At 44.3% G+C, this 14,887-nt stretch overlaps 1 protein-coding gene across 1 annotated transcript in view; it reads left to right on the plus strand.

Annotated features, from left to right (window-relative positions):
* Nucleotides 1-1,164: 1,164 nt before the first annotated feature.
* The window catches only part of LOC103802248 (attractin-like), a gene marked incomplete at its 5' end in the record, with an annotated part of 34,458 nt that continues 20,735 nt past the window's right edge, over nt 1,165-14,887 (plus strand). Inside the window, one exon of the mRNA XM_009074702.1 lies at nt 1,165-1,243. Coding sequence (XP_009072950.1) covers nt 1,165-1,243 — 79 coding nt within the window. The remainder of the gene's footprint in view (nt 1,244-14,887) is intronic.

Below are 14,887 nucleotides of genomic sequence, written 5' to 3' on the forward strand. Positions count from 1 at the left end.
CATCACTAACCACGTCCCCAAGTGCTGTATTCACAGGGCTTTAAACTCCCTCCGGGGATGGTGACTCCACCACTGCTCTGGGCAGCCTGTGCCAGGACTGAACAACCCTTTCCATGAAGAAATTTTCCCTAATATCCAACCTAAACCTCCCCTGGCACAGCTTGAGGCTGTTTCCTCTTGCCCTGTCACTTGTTCCCTGGGAGCAGAGCTTGACCCCAACCTGGCTTCAACCTGTCAGGGAGTTGTAGAGAGTGAGAAGGTCTTTGCAGTACTTCACCAGGTCTCTCTTGAAGAGAAATCTCTGTTCTGGCACCCAGAGGTCTGTGTAAATACTGCACTTGAGGAAGTAAGTCATCTGTTCTGCTTAATCTTCCTTTAAATGGAAACTTTCCTTTAAACTGTCTTTAAATATCTGCTGGAACATAGGAAGGAGGTTTGAAGACATTTTCCATTGCCCATCAGTGCAGTCCTTGAGCAGAGAAGCTCCACTGGGGTTGAGATTTGAATCTTGGCTTCTGTGCCTTGAATTGCTTGTTAGGTATTCAGTGTGAGAAGATCATAACTGCCAAAAAAATTGGCTTTTAGTATTATTATTGTAACTGTGTTTTGTTAAATCTGCTTCCTTGCATTTTCTCTGCAACTTGATAAATCTAGTCATCCATTTCTCCTCTTCAGCTGAAGCAAAGCAACATGGATTTGGGGAAATCAAGAAATACTTGTACTTCTGCAACAATTTAAAAGAATTCAACAGTCTATCTATTTTTTGTCATTTGGGAAAGAATAATGATCAATTTTCTCTGCTGCTTTCAAGGTTTTTTTTTTGGGGGGGATTATCTTCTCAGTTTAAATATCTCCAGAGACAGGTAATCATGGCTTTTCCAATCTGATTAATCTTTCAGCCTTACAGTTGTGATTTCCTGGGGAAAACTGGGGGATGTCCTATAAAGAGATCAAATGGGGAACTCTGGAAGAACAGTTTTCCCTGAAAATAGTTGTGTTGTTCCTCACTAGATATCATGAGCACTGAGCAGTGCTGGATTCTCTTTCATCAGTGCATCTCTAACTGTTACATGAATTTTCATCTCATTTTTCATTTCCTACAGTTTTGCTGTAGAATTCTGATGGAGAACAATAAAATATTCTTCTCTTTTTTCCCCTTTCCAGTTGTTTCCTGTCCTTGCTCCTGGTGGCAGCTGTGGTTTGGAAGATTAAGCAGAGTTGCTGGGCATCGCGACGGAGAGAGGTTGGAATGACAACATGCTCTTCCTTAAATGACTTTTTCATAGTTGTTTTCTCTAATATTTATTCACATATGCATCGCATTAACCTTTAGCTAAGGCTAAGCTCCACTAATCTATAAATGCTGCTGTTTAAGGCTTTAGTGTATTTTTGATTACAGTTTCAGTGACAAATGATGTTATTTTAGTCTCCTGATGCTGCAGTTTCTGTGAAGCACCAAAAAAATAGGGGTGAATGTCCTGAATTCCCAGAACTCATGTTTCTAGACAGCATAAATACAAACCCACACAAATTAGGAGATTCTTTGCATCTGTTTCAAAACAGGAAACAGAAAATAGTAACATTAGCTGCAGTTTTAATATGTTAAAAAAAGAAGTCAAATCCCCATTTGCAAATGAAACCTTACCTAAATATTTTGGGTGTCTGGATTTCCATCCCCCCCAGAACATTAAGAGCCTAAGAGGAAAGTGGGAGAAGCCACCCAGGATTTGGAAAGCTGCAGTTTACTACTTAAAAAGGCAAATTTATTGCCAGAAGTTTCTTCTCTTCACCTCCCCACAGTCCATCCCAGCTTCCCTTCTCCTGCTTCTCAGTTGGAGCTGATTTCCACCCAAACGACAGTGTGACAGAGGGAGGGTGACCAGCATGTTGTGGTATGCAGAGCTGTGTTTGTAGAGATGTCCTGTGTGCCACAAGACAGGTGACCATGCAGTCCTGGGATTTCTTTGCTGTGCTAAGTGCTAAAAGCGTGGAAGAAAAGCCCTGTATAATACCCAAATATATCAGAAGTTGGACTGGGCTGCACCTGGAAGTTTATAGGAGTTTTGCCTTGTGTTAATCTATTTATTTCTATGCAAAATGAGAGAATCCAAAGGTTATTCAAGTGAGTCCTTGTACACTTTCTATATGTGTGTCTGTATGTCATCAGATGGTTGGGACTAGATGCTCTTTAACGTCCCTTCCAACCCCTTAACCTTCTATGATTCTATCACCAGGAGCCAGATTCGCTAAGGAATGAGGTGTGTTTCTCGCCTGCTTTGGGATTTGCAGGTGAAATCTGCCCATTGCCATAGGTTTCCCTCCTAGCTGTCCTGCTGGGCTGAAGCTCTTGCCAGCTGCAGGCACCCAGCCATGTAGCTGCTTTCTTCAGGAGTGTTTTATTCCCACATCGTAGATGATCAAGAGGATTTGGAGGATTAATTTTTATGTGCTGGAATTCTTTGCAAATGTCCATTCCCTGCATATCTCCAGAAATCTCTATCTGGTTGTACTTTGCAGTGCAGTGGTGTGAATAATCCAAATTTATTCCATCTGAGGATCTCCTCACTTGTAATAAAGCAGGATCGTGGCTGATAACTCTTCTCTTCTTCCTCTTTCTGCTTCAGATGGTCTTGCTCTTACTAGAGCTATTACTGAATAATGTAATCATTGCTTTGCAAACAGATAACCCTTAATCTTTGAAATGATGGAAGGCTTTGAGGTTTGCTGTATTCTCTGAAGGTAGATAAATTTTTACTAGGGCTGCTGTTTTTTTCCTGCTCACTTTCTTGGCAAGAAACTAAGCTGGAGTCAGCATAACATTCCCTGTGGCTCCTGAGGTTAAGTGTTATCTGGGAATGGATAAGGAATATAGAGTGAGAAGTAAATACAGTGCATTGGAGCTCAGTTGAAATACTTGAGCAGTGGCCTAAGTGAGAAATGTCTCTATAAATTAAGTTACTTTCAGTCTGATGCATGTTTTAAGGAAAAGACCTGGAGTATTGGCAACATATTGGCCTGTTTTAGTCTAAATTCAATTTACATGTGTAGCTATTTGACAGGAAGTTCATCAGGGAGGTGTTTCCCTGGCAAATTCCTGTCCTGTGCTGTTATTTGTCTTGCTCCTTCTCTTTATCTAGTGACTCTATCTTGTAGTTCCTAGATCTCTGCTATTCCATTCCTCTTCTGTTAGAAGTACCTCGAAATCTTGAGGCAACAGTTTTAAATCTTTGCCATGCCATGATTAGATATATTAATAAAAACTCTCTAGAAACAAAAGTCTGCCCAAAAATTCTTGGACTTTTTGGTGTTATCTGTGGTAATTTTATAGCTTCCTGGTTTGTTTTTTTTTTAATCAGGATTCTCAATTAACCCTAGCAAGGCCCTTTAGGAATTAAAAATAATGATTAATTCCCACTCCTGAAAGTGTTCAAGGACAGGTTGGACAGGGCTTGGAGCAACCTGGTCTAGCGAAAGGTATCCCTGGCCATGGCAGGAGGTTTGGAATGAGATGGTCTTGAGTGCTGTGAAGCCAGGCTGGGAGAGCTGGGGGTGTTCAGCCTGGAGAAGAGAAGGCTTCAGGGAGACCTTCTAGCACCTTCCAGTGCCTAAAGGGGCTCCAAGAGAGCTGGAGAGGGACTTTGGACAAGGCCCTGGAGTGATAGGGCAAGGGGGAATGGCTTCCCACTGCCAGAGTTCAGGGATAGATGGGATATTGGGAAAGAACTCTTCCCTGTGAGTGTGCTGAGGCACTGACACAGGTTGCCCAGAGAAGCTGTGGCTGCCCCGTCCCTGGAAGTGTTCAAGGTCAGGCTAGATGGAGCTTGGAGCAACCTGATCTAGTGGAGGATGTCCCTGCCCATGGCCAGGTTTGGAACTCAGTGGTCTTTAAGGTCCCTTCCAACCCAGCCTATTCCATGATTCCATATTCCACAGCCAAGGAGAAAGATCTTTCTCTGGTTTGGGCTGTATTTTTAGCAGTAGTCAAGTTACAATCTCCTGTCTCCCATGGGTTGTGCTGTAGTAACTCTGTGCTTGTTCTCTAATCTTAACCCAAAAGTAAGTAAAATATGCTGCAATCTGCAGGTAATTCCCAGCTCTCCATCACTCCTGCTCACAGTAGAAGCATTGCAAGTGCTCAACTTGTTATTGCAGTGCAGAGAAGCTGATAGCTGAGGCTTATTCTGAGATATGTACAGGACAGAACAGGGAGTGTGGTGAAAGGTTTAGTAGTCAAAATTATTCCGACAGGATTGCTTGGAAAATGTGCTGGAGGAAGTCTTACAGCTGTGCTTGGTGTATCAGGTTAATGGAATAGAGCACCAGCAGTCAGTTGAAACCCAATTTGCATTGCTCCTTACTGAGAAAGCAGAGAGCTGCAAATCCAGAATTATATCAGGATCTTGTGAAATGTATAAGATTCTCCTGGCTTTTTTTTCTTTTCATTTCTGCAGCTTATCCTCTTTGACCAGCTGCTTGTACATGTCTGTGCTGATGCTCCTCAGTCTCCTGGCTAAAGAGTCTGTTGGGTGTGCAAACACAGCGTACCCAATGTGCAGTTTGAAGCACTGAGCAGAAGCAGAGTGTAAAACTTGACCTGAAGTGAAAATGGGAACTGTTTGTGTCATATCAGGCATGAGGGAGATGGGATTGTAAATTGTGTGTTTATTCCCTCACCACATTTAACTATCTTCAGACATTGTAAAGAGTGACAATGGAAATAAAAAGGCAGCTTTTACAGGAGACTTAGGATGAGGTGAATGACATTAGGAAATAGGGATAGGAAACCTTTCTGTCTTGCCTCTGGAAAATGACATGTTGAAGGTATCAAGGCGGTAATACAGAATAATGCATGAAATATGAGGGTGGCATTAAGAATTTTATGTGCTCATCTGCTGTCAGGAATTTTCTGTCCTATTGTTCTGTTTTAGCATCCAAATGCACTTCTGTTCACCCTCAGACTGCTTTGTCTCCTCTACTTTTGTTAGGAACTGTAGTGATAGAACAAGGAGTAATGGTTATAAATCGAAACAGGGAAATTTAGATTAGGTATTAGGAAGGTATTCTTTACTGTGAGGGTGATGAGACACTGGCACAGGTTGCCCAGGGAGGCTGTGGGTACCCCAAACTTGGCAGTGTTCAAAGTTAGGTTGGATGAAGCCTTGAGCAACCTGATATGATGGGAGGTGTCCTTGCCCAGGGCAAGGGATTAGGACTAGATGATCTGTAAGGTCCATTCCAACCCCTTAACATTCTATGATGCTTAGAGTAAGGAATAGCTCCTTTTAACTTCGGCAGCAAAGGGAGCGTGGAGAGTGATTTGGCTGACCCAAGGGCAGCCAGAGCACTCCCTGTGCTCCTTCAGGCTGTGGTGGGAGCATCAACACCAAGCACATACAGAGAGAACTAAATTTGAGTGTCTCAAACGTGATTCCACCCTTAACGTAAGTAAAATTGTCTATGTTTTGCCTCCTTTCTTGCCAAGACTCACCAGGACTGAACGTTGTTAGTCTGTGCTCAGCCCAGTTTATTCAGGATGTAGTTTGTGTATTGATTTACTGCAGGGATTATCCTTCTCCATTCTGACCTTGTTGCTGAAACCTTTCTCCCTCCCAAGTCTCTTCAAAATGTAGCAATGCTTCTGTTTTCACTGGCATCCTCCTCTGTACCATCCCTCAACACGGAATGCCACTCAGGCAGGCAGATTTTGGTGGGTTTTGCTGCAAAGATGTTCCAAGGGATGAGTGCTCTGTATTATTTATTGCCCTGCCTTCATTTACTTCCCTTTCCTGCTCTCACCTCTTAGTGTTTCACTCATCTCTTATATCTTCTCTCTTAAGCTGTGACTTAGGGCATCCTTCGCCAAAGAATAGGATTTAGGATTGGAATACTTGCAAGTCATAACTGAATCAGGATGTTCATCATTCTTTAAAGGCTCCAATGGCATTTTGGACCAGTATCTGGTCCCAAGGATCTGGTATCAACCTTTTGCAGGAATATTAGAACATCAGGCAACAAATGTCCTAGGTTTGGATAGTCCTGAGTGCTTTGAAGGGTTTCTAAGAAATGAGGTGTGCCAATGCCAGAATTTACTGCTACTCCAAGCTCCAGGCAGTCATTGGCCACACAGACTTTCTTGTTTGATAGCGCTGACAACACTGTTCAGTGTCTGTCAGTTTGGGGTTTGGGGGTGGTTTGTAGAGAAAACATGAATTGGAGGAGTGAGAGATCACAGCAAGCTTCCTCCCACTTCCAGGGAGGTCTGGGTTATGTAGGGAGCATATTCAGTTCTCACTCCAGTGGGAAACATAACCTGAGTATCTTTTTTTTAAGCAGTTAAAGTGAGTTTACTTCCCAGAATAGCTATTCCCAGGACAACAGACTGAAATTAAGATGGCATTGGGGATTTAATGACTATACGTAAGTTCCTATTTCCTGTATTTATAAGTAGAGGAGTAAAATAAGAGCATAGTGTTACTATTAGGTGTAACCAGTTATTGGAGTATTTTGTCCAGCTGCTTGCTGCAATGTCTTGGTGTTGCAGGAGGTGGAGAATAACACTGTGAAATGAGTGCGCTAACTGGAAGATAAGCAAGAGTTTAAGGCATTATAGATTACTCATTTTCTCCAAGGAAGAACCTATTGAGGTTTGATGATGTGAATCAGTGACTGTGTAAAACAATTGGAGAAGATTCATGATGGGATGAGCATCTTCTAAAGGATCAACCAAAAGCATAGTGTCTCCCTGCTCATGGCAGGCTCGTGGAATTAGATGATCTTTAGGCCCTTTCCAGCCCAGACCAGTCTATAACAGGGAGGTAGTGGAAGGGGAGAAATAAGCTGAATAATCTTGATCTGAAGTGGCAGTTGCTGGAGATGGTTCCCATGCAGCCATTGAGGCTGGAAAGGCTGGTGTGGTGTGACCTGACGTGGCTGATGAAGACCACTGGGCTCCTCAACTTCCCTTTGGAAATGCAGTTTAACTTCTGAAGTCTTACTTCTGGGCTTTCTGGCATCTTCTGGTTCTAAGATCTTTTCTGTGCATTAACAGGAAGAATTAGGAAGAATTTCTTCCCAGAAGGGGTGGTCCGACGCTGGAATGTGCTGTGCAAGGAGGTGATGGAGTCACCATCCCTGGAGGTGTTCAAGGAGAGACTGGACATGGCACTTGGAGCCATGGTCTAGTTGCCGTGGTGGTGTTAGGTCACAAGTTGGACTTGATGATCTCAGAGGTCTTTTCCAAACTGATTGATTTTGTGATTCTGTGTCTGCAGCTGGGGGTAAAAAAGTCCCAAACTGGTTTGGTTTTTTCCTCTTTAAATGGCAAGAGTAACAAATCCATCAATTTATTTCCATTAGAAATATGGGTCCAGAATTGGAGTGCTTTTGGAAGGATCTTTTCTAGGTCAATTTGCACGTGGTGCAATTGAGTGGCTCACACTAGGCAGGAGGTCAGATCAAATCATTGTAACTTTCCGCTATCCCTAAATTTAAAATCCATGAATGGGAACCAACTCATAATGCCTGGAGGCTTTTTCCAAAATACAAACACTGTGTGCACTCTGCAGTGATCCATGTGGATTTGGTCACCAACTGAAGGAGATTGTAGCCGAAATAAGAGATGCCCTGAAGAGGGAAAACATCCCAAAATATTAACGTTGATGAGAGATTCCAGCTTAGAGGGGAATTGATGGTCCCTTTTTGTTTGAACTTGCTCCTGTCACTTCTGTGCCTGATGGAGCTAATCTTGGGTTGAACTTGCAGATGGCCACTTCCAGCTGACCACTTGTGGCTTTAATCTATCAGAGTAGGATACTGTTGGACTGCATTGGCAATCATGGACATGGTGTTGGAAGCCACCTGAGCTCCTCAGAGTGTCTTCAGTGAGGCTGGATCTAGAGAATAAAGTTGGGTTTTGTATATCCCAAAAAAAAGAACTGGTGGGAATTTAAGTGATGATGAAACTGGAGTATCATCCTTGGGATACCAACCCTTTGGGTCCAACCCTTTCCTGGTTTGAATTAGATGATCTTTAAGGCCCCTTCCAACCCAAACTATTCTATGATTCTTTCAGTACATGAAGGGAACCTTCAAGAGGGCTGGAGAGAGACTCTGGACAAGGGCGTGGAGTGACAAGACAAGGGGGAATAGCTTCCCATTGCCAGAGGGTGGGGTTAGGTTGGATATTGGGAAGAAATCCTTCCCTGTGATGGTGGTGAGGCACTGGCACAGGTTGCCCAGAGAAGCTGTGGCTGCCCCTACCCTGGAAGTGTTCCATGCCAGGATGGTTGGGGCTTGGAGCAACCTGGTCTAGTGGAAGGTGTCCCTGCTCATGGTATGGGACTGGGACTACGTGGTCTTTAAGGTCCTTCCAACCCAAACTATTCTGTGATTCTATCAAGTTTAGCTCTAGGAGAGTTCAACCTTGTTTAAAAACACCACAGCTTCGTGTATATTGAAGCTGTTCTCATTTCAGAGTCTGAGGTCTCTGTCTGATGATAGGAATCAACAGTAGAGGTATCTAATTTAGCTATTTGGAAAAATCAGGGAGAGAAGGAGTGTTGTGTAATTATGCCAGAAGAGCTCTGTGCAATCAAAGGTGCATCGTGCAATTGTGTAATTAGCAGGTATTGGTGTATATTTTACTCTGCATGGACAAGATCCTTCTGGTCTTTTAAAAAGAAATTATCTTATTCTTCTTATTAAAGGTCAGGTTTGTCATGGCCTCCTACTGGGCATGATTATGATGAATAACTTACTGATCTTAATCAGCCCTGAATTAAATATCTTCTGTCATTTCAGCATGAGGCGACTTCCCAGCAGCTTTGCTTTCTGGTTTGTTATAGTTTTGAAGTGTGGAAATGCCTGTTGAGAAGCATTTGAACATTAATTCTCTCCTCTTCTCTCTTTCAACATAGCCTGCAAAGTCAGTTACAAAACTAATTAGCTGACATTAATATGTGCACTGCTCCAGGGGCTTAAAAACTTAATTTTCAGTGATGATGAAAGCGTCAGAGAAAATTGTTTGTTTGTTGACTTACATGGTAGTTAGTGTAATTGTAGCTAAATGCTTTAAATCACTTAGTTCTGAGACAATGAGGCTCATCTTCATGGAGTATTTATGGCTTGTAGGTTTATTTCTTTGCTGATGCCCCTTTTTATTTTGTAGGTAACTCCACTGTCTTCTTTCCCCAAGGTCACCAAGTTAATATAGCACAAAGCAAAGGTTGCCACACCAGGGTCCTTTCAGATCCCACAGTATCCCTCACCAGGTTCCTTCAGAGTAATGCACAGTGATACTCCTATGGAGCCAGGCTGGGAGAGCTAGGAATGTTCAGCCTGGAGAAGAGAAGGCTCCAGGGAGACCTTAATGCCCCTTCCAGTGCCTAAAGGGGCTCCAAGAGAGCTGGAGAGGGACTTGGGACAAGGGCCTGGAGGGACAGCACAAGGGGGAATGGTTTTCCAATGCCAGAGTTCAGGGATAGATGGGATATTGGGAAGGAATTCTTCCCTATGAGGGTGATGAGACACTGGCACAAGCTGCCCAGAGTAGCTGTGGCTGCCCCATCCCTGGCTCCAAGAGGAGAGGGACTTGGGACAAGGGCCTGGAGGGACAGCACAAGGGGGAATGGTTTTCCAATGCCAGAGTTCAGGGATAGATGGGATATTGGGAAGGAATTCTTCCCTATGAGGGTGATGAGACACTGGCACAAGCTGACCAGAGTAGCTGTGGCTGCCCCATCCCTGGAAGTGTTCCAGGCCAGGTTGGATGGGGCTTGGAGCTACCTGGTCTAGTGGAAGCTGTCCCTGCCCATGGCAGGGGGCTGGAATGAGGTCCAATGCCAGAGTTCAGGGATAGATGGGATATTGGGAAGGAATTCTTCCCTATGAGGGTGATGAGACACTGGCACAAGCTGACCAGAGTAGCTGTGGCTGCCCCATCCCTGGAAGTGTTCCAGGCCAGGTTGGATGGGGCTTGGAGCTACCTGGTCTAGTGGAAGCTGTCCCTGCCCATGGCAGGGGGCTGGAATGAGGTGCTTCTTCATTTCCCACCCAACCCAACCCATTTCATGGTTCTGTGGCACCTGAGCACCTGTCAGTGCTGGCCATGCAGATGTACAGATCCACTTAACTCCCATTGCCATCGCCACCAGGACAGGAACCTTCCCCAGAGGCCTTTGGGAACCCCATGAGGGTGGTGTCCCCTTCACGCACTGGTTGTCAGCAGCCTGCAAGCTGCAGTTTTGGGAGATGCCATTACAGGAGAGCTCTGGGACAAGTCCTCCTGACTAAGTTAATCATTTCTGGAAATCGGTGGTTGATCGTTTATGTGCATAAGCAAATAAGCGTTTGTGCACAAATGGGACAAGCTGCCTGCTGAATCCAAATGAAGCCCTTGGAGCAATCCACGATGTGTAGGCATGTGCTCAAAGTATCTGTCTGAACAAACTCAACTCTCTCAGCCTTTCCTCGTAGGTGTTCCGTCCCTCTAATCATCTTCACCTTCCTTCTATTTCTCCTTTTGCCATGACACTGGAGCTGTGACTGTCAGCTCGCTGTGGTGTGTGAGCTCTCTGGGTTTGGCCCATTGAACCAGTTTATTTTTGTAATGCAGACAGGGATGTGGCTCAGAACACACAGCCCATTCCAGAGTTTTCTTTTTCTTAAAGTTGGCTGTGGACAGCATGGAGAACACAGCACATGTGTTTGCTTGTTCATAGCAGAAAGGAGCTTGATTTCTTTTCCGTGGTGGTGCAGAAATATGGGAGTAGAGACCCAGTTCAGGAGACTGATCATAGCCTTGGCTTTGGAGCAGCATCTGAAATTCATTTCAGCCTTGAAGGTTGTAATATGTATCCTCAAACAATGATGTCTAATCCTACTTGTCTCATTAGGAGTGGAATCAGCTTCAAGTTGTGCCAAGGGAGGTTTAAATTGGATGTTAGGGAATATTTCTTTATGGAAAGGATTGTCTATCCCCAGCACAAGCTGCCCAGGGCAGTGGTGGAGTCACCATCCCTGAAAGGATTTAAAAGCTGCGTGGATGTGGCACTTGGGGACATGGTTTAGTGGTGGCCTTGTCTGTGCTGGGGGAATGGTTGAACTCAATGATCTTAGAGGGCTTTTGCAACCTCACTGATTCTGTGATTCTATGAAACTGGAGGAATGTGCAGTTTGCTCTGTTGAACTATCTTCAGCAAGAGTTCTTCCATGATCCAAGATGTAATTTCCTGAGGCTGCCCAAAGAAGCTGTACTGATAAAAACAAGAAGTTGTGGGTCCAGAAAGAACTGAATTTCAGAAATACCTTGAAGAATTAGATCTACAAACTCCCTGGGGAAAAAAAAAAAAAAAAACACCAAACCCTTTTTGATCAGACTATTATGCTTTTCTGGCTCCCCTTATTAAAGTTCCCCTCCTGTGTCCATAGGCTGCTGTAATGGCACCAGATATTTCTGCTGCTGCCCTGCTTGAATATGTCATGCCTGCTGGAATTTTCTCCCTTTCCCATGGAATTCTTTTTGCTTTACTTTAATTCTGCCTTAAAATGAAAGCTTATCTCTGCTTGCTACTTACTTCACACATCTTGGATTTAGAACCATAGCAGATAGAATGGTTTGGGTTGGAAGGGACCTCAAAGACATCTAGTTCCAACCCCTGCCGTGGGTACGGACACCTTCAACTTGACCCGGTTGCTCCAAGCCCCACCCAGCCTGGCCTTGAACATTTCCAGGGATGGAGAGTCCACAGCTTCTCTAGGCAATTTGTGCCAGTACCTCACCACTATACTCCTTGAGTTCCTGCTTTTTTCCTTCTTCATTAAAAATTGAGATGAAATACTCATGTGAAAACTTGAGTTCATTTCTGTGAGTTCATTGCGATCAGTGTTTTGCTTTGCTTTTTTAAAAGCCGCACTTTATCAGTGACAAATAAAATCTAAACCAGATTATTTTCTTATGGAAAAATCATCACCTTTTAATGGCTGAAAATATCAGAGCCCCAACCCAAAAACTTCTGTATCCCTGTGCTCATAAAAGAGTCTCTGCAGGGGGCAGTTGCTGAGATGGATGGGAGCAGGATGGTTACAGAGCTTGGTGACTGCTTTATGGTCAAGAATAAAATGTCCAGGCTTTTCTTGTAAGGGAACACAGCATAGGTTATATTAGCCAATTAACCTGGTAACCTGCATAGCTGTTTGTCTTTCCCTGAGAGCCTGTACTTCTGCCTGACAAGGCTTTCCTCAATTCCTCTGGAGGTTTTGCTCCCATCAGTAACACACTATTGAGTTTGGATTGTCAATTACTCCACATGTGTCAATTGAAAGAATTCTTGGGAGGAATCACTGCATTTGAAGTGTTCAAGGCCAGGTTGGATGGGGCTTGGTCTAGTGGAAGGTGTCCCTTCCCATGGCAGAAGGGTAGAATTTGATGGTCTGTAAGGTCCTTTGCAACCCAAACCATTCCATGATCCTTTGATATGGAAAAACCAATAAAAGTCAATGCATATACAAGTTGTGCAGGTTCTCACAGTTTGCAGTTATTTAAATATTAAAGGCCAGTGCTGTGTTCCAGGACATGTTTTTTGATGTGATTTCATTGTAAGCCTGTCAAATGTTTTCCTTTAAAATCCTCTTCAGACCTTAGTGATATCAAATATTCCCATGTTGTCCTATTAATTGTGTCATCTGGAAACCAAAGGTTGGTTTGAAAGAGTTTAGAGGTTCATTATTTGAAATCTCAGAAAGCCAATCATTAGGAGTGAGGGGGAAGCAGCTTCTGGGGTATCTTGATGTTAACTGCTGCTGACTTCTAATGTCAGGCTCAACCTCTTGGCTGAGGAAAAGTCACAATTTCTCCCTTACAACATCATAAAATCTTTTAATTAAAATTTTGACACACCAAACAAACATTGAAGGGTAGATACGTGCCCAGGTTAAACAGGCACAGGCATGCCTTGGGGGAGAGAGTGACATTCAGGTTAGAGAACAATTATTTCTCAAATTAATTCTTAATTTATAGGGGGAACTTTGAGACATGACTTGTGCTACACCAGAAGCTGGTGCTAGGACATTTGCTGCTTTGGTTGCAGCTTGGCCTTTGGTTTTACCTGGTTTGGCCACTGTTATGCTCAGGTGAGACCTCACCTGCAGTCTCAGGCACCAACATCAGAAGGATGTGGAGCTGCTGGAGCGACTCCAGAGGAGGCCATGGAGGTGATTCAAGGGTTGGAGCCACTCTGCCGTGGAGCCAGACTGGGAGAGCTGAGGGTGTTCAGCCTGGAGAAGAGAAAGCTCTGGGGAGACCTTAGAGCCCCTTCCAGTGCCTAAAGGGGCTCCAAGAGAGCTGCAGAGGGACTTGGGACAAGGGCCTGGAGGGACAGGATAAGGGGGAATGGCTTCCCACTGCCAGAATTCAGGGTTAGAAGGGATATTGGGAAGAAATTCTTGGCTGTGAGGATGGTGAGGCACTTGTGCAGGTTTCCCAGAGAAACTGTGGCTGCCCCCTCCCTGGGGGGGTTCCAGGCCACGTTGAATGGGGCTTGGAGCAACCTGGTCTAGTGGAGAATGTCCCTGTCCATGGCAGAGGGTTGGAACAAGGTGGGATTTAATGTCTCTTCTAACCCAAACCATTCTATGATTCTATATTCTTGAAGTTCTTGTTGACTTCAGGAAGAGTCATGTTGCCAAACTGCACATTTTCTTCAGTAAAATAACTTCCTTTGCACAACTCAAAGCCTTCAGTTTGTCAGTCTTTTGGACATCTTCATCAGGACAGCTTGTTCGTTGATTTTATAGCCATTAAACAAAGCAGTTTATGATAGCTGAAGGGGACAATTACAGGAACAACAACCCAGCAATCTGTTTCACACTTGCTTTCGTCTGCAATCTGCTGGTGTGCTTTAAATATCCCCAAACTCCTCATGGCCTTTTACCCAAGTGTGAGTTACACACAAGTTTGCTTACAAACCTTTGTGTTGCCTCGGTTTGTGCAAATTCCTTGGGTTTTTTGCTTTGTGACAGTATCTACAATCTGCTCCAAAGTGCCTTTTTTTTTCCTGCCTTTTATTTTTTCTTTCACAAATTAAGGAAAAGTTTCTCATATGCCTTTTATGGTGGAGAAATTTTATATACTGAGAGCCATAAAAGCTTATATAGAATCATAGAATGTTAAGGGTTTGGAATGGACCTTAGAGATGAACTAGCCTCAACCCCCTGCCCTGCGCAGGGACACTTCCCATCAGACCAGGTTGCTCAAAGCTTTACCCAACCTGGCTTTGAACATTGCCAGGGCTGGGGCATCCACAGCCTCCCTGGGCACAACCTGTGCCAGTGTCTCACCAGCCTTACAGGGAAAAACTTCTTCCTAAAATCTCATCTAAATTTCCTCTCTTTCAATTTCTCCCCATTACTCCTTGTCCTGTCACTGCTGTTCCTAACCAAGAGTTCCCTCTGCAGCTTCCCTGCAGCCCCTTCAGCTCCTGGCAGGTTGCTCTGAGGTCTGTACGCAACCTTCTCTTCTCCAGGCTGACCAGCCCCAACTCTCTCAGCCTGCCCTCATAGAGAAGATGCTCCAGTCCTCTTATCAACTTTGTGGCCTCCTCTGAACTTGTTGCAAGCCCCCATGTTTTATCTGCATTATCTTCATCATGCCTTGCCTGGACCCCAGGCTTACAGAGACAGTCCTCTAGTTTTCTGCACAAAAAAACCCCCAAATAATAGGTGGCTTGGCAGAGAAAATGCCAGAGAATGTTCCGAAAAGGCCATGATCAGTGGCACAGGGTGTAGTTGGAGGCCTGTCACTAGTGGTGTTTCCCCAGGTTCAATACTGGGCCCAGTATTGGTTAACTTATCTGTCAATGACTTGGACAAAGGGGTCAATGCCTCCTCAGCA

This window comes from Acanthisitta chloris, unplaced genomic scaffold (genome assembly GCF_000695815.1).
Source record: "Acanthisitta chloris isolate BGI_N310 unplaced genomic scaffold, ASM69581v1 scaffold1055, whole genome shotgun sequence".
Lineage (NCBI taxonomy): Eukaryota > Metazoa > Chordata > Aves > Passeriformes > Acanthisittidae > Acanthisitta > Acanthisitta chloris.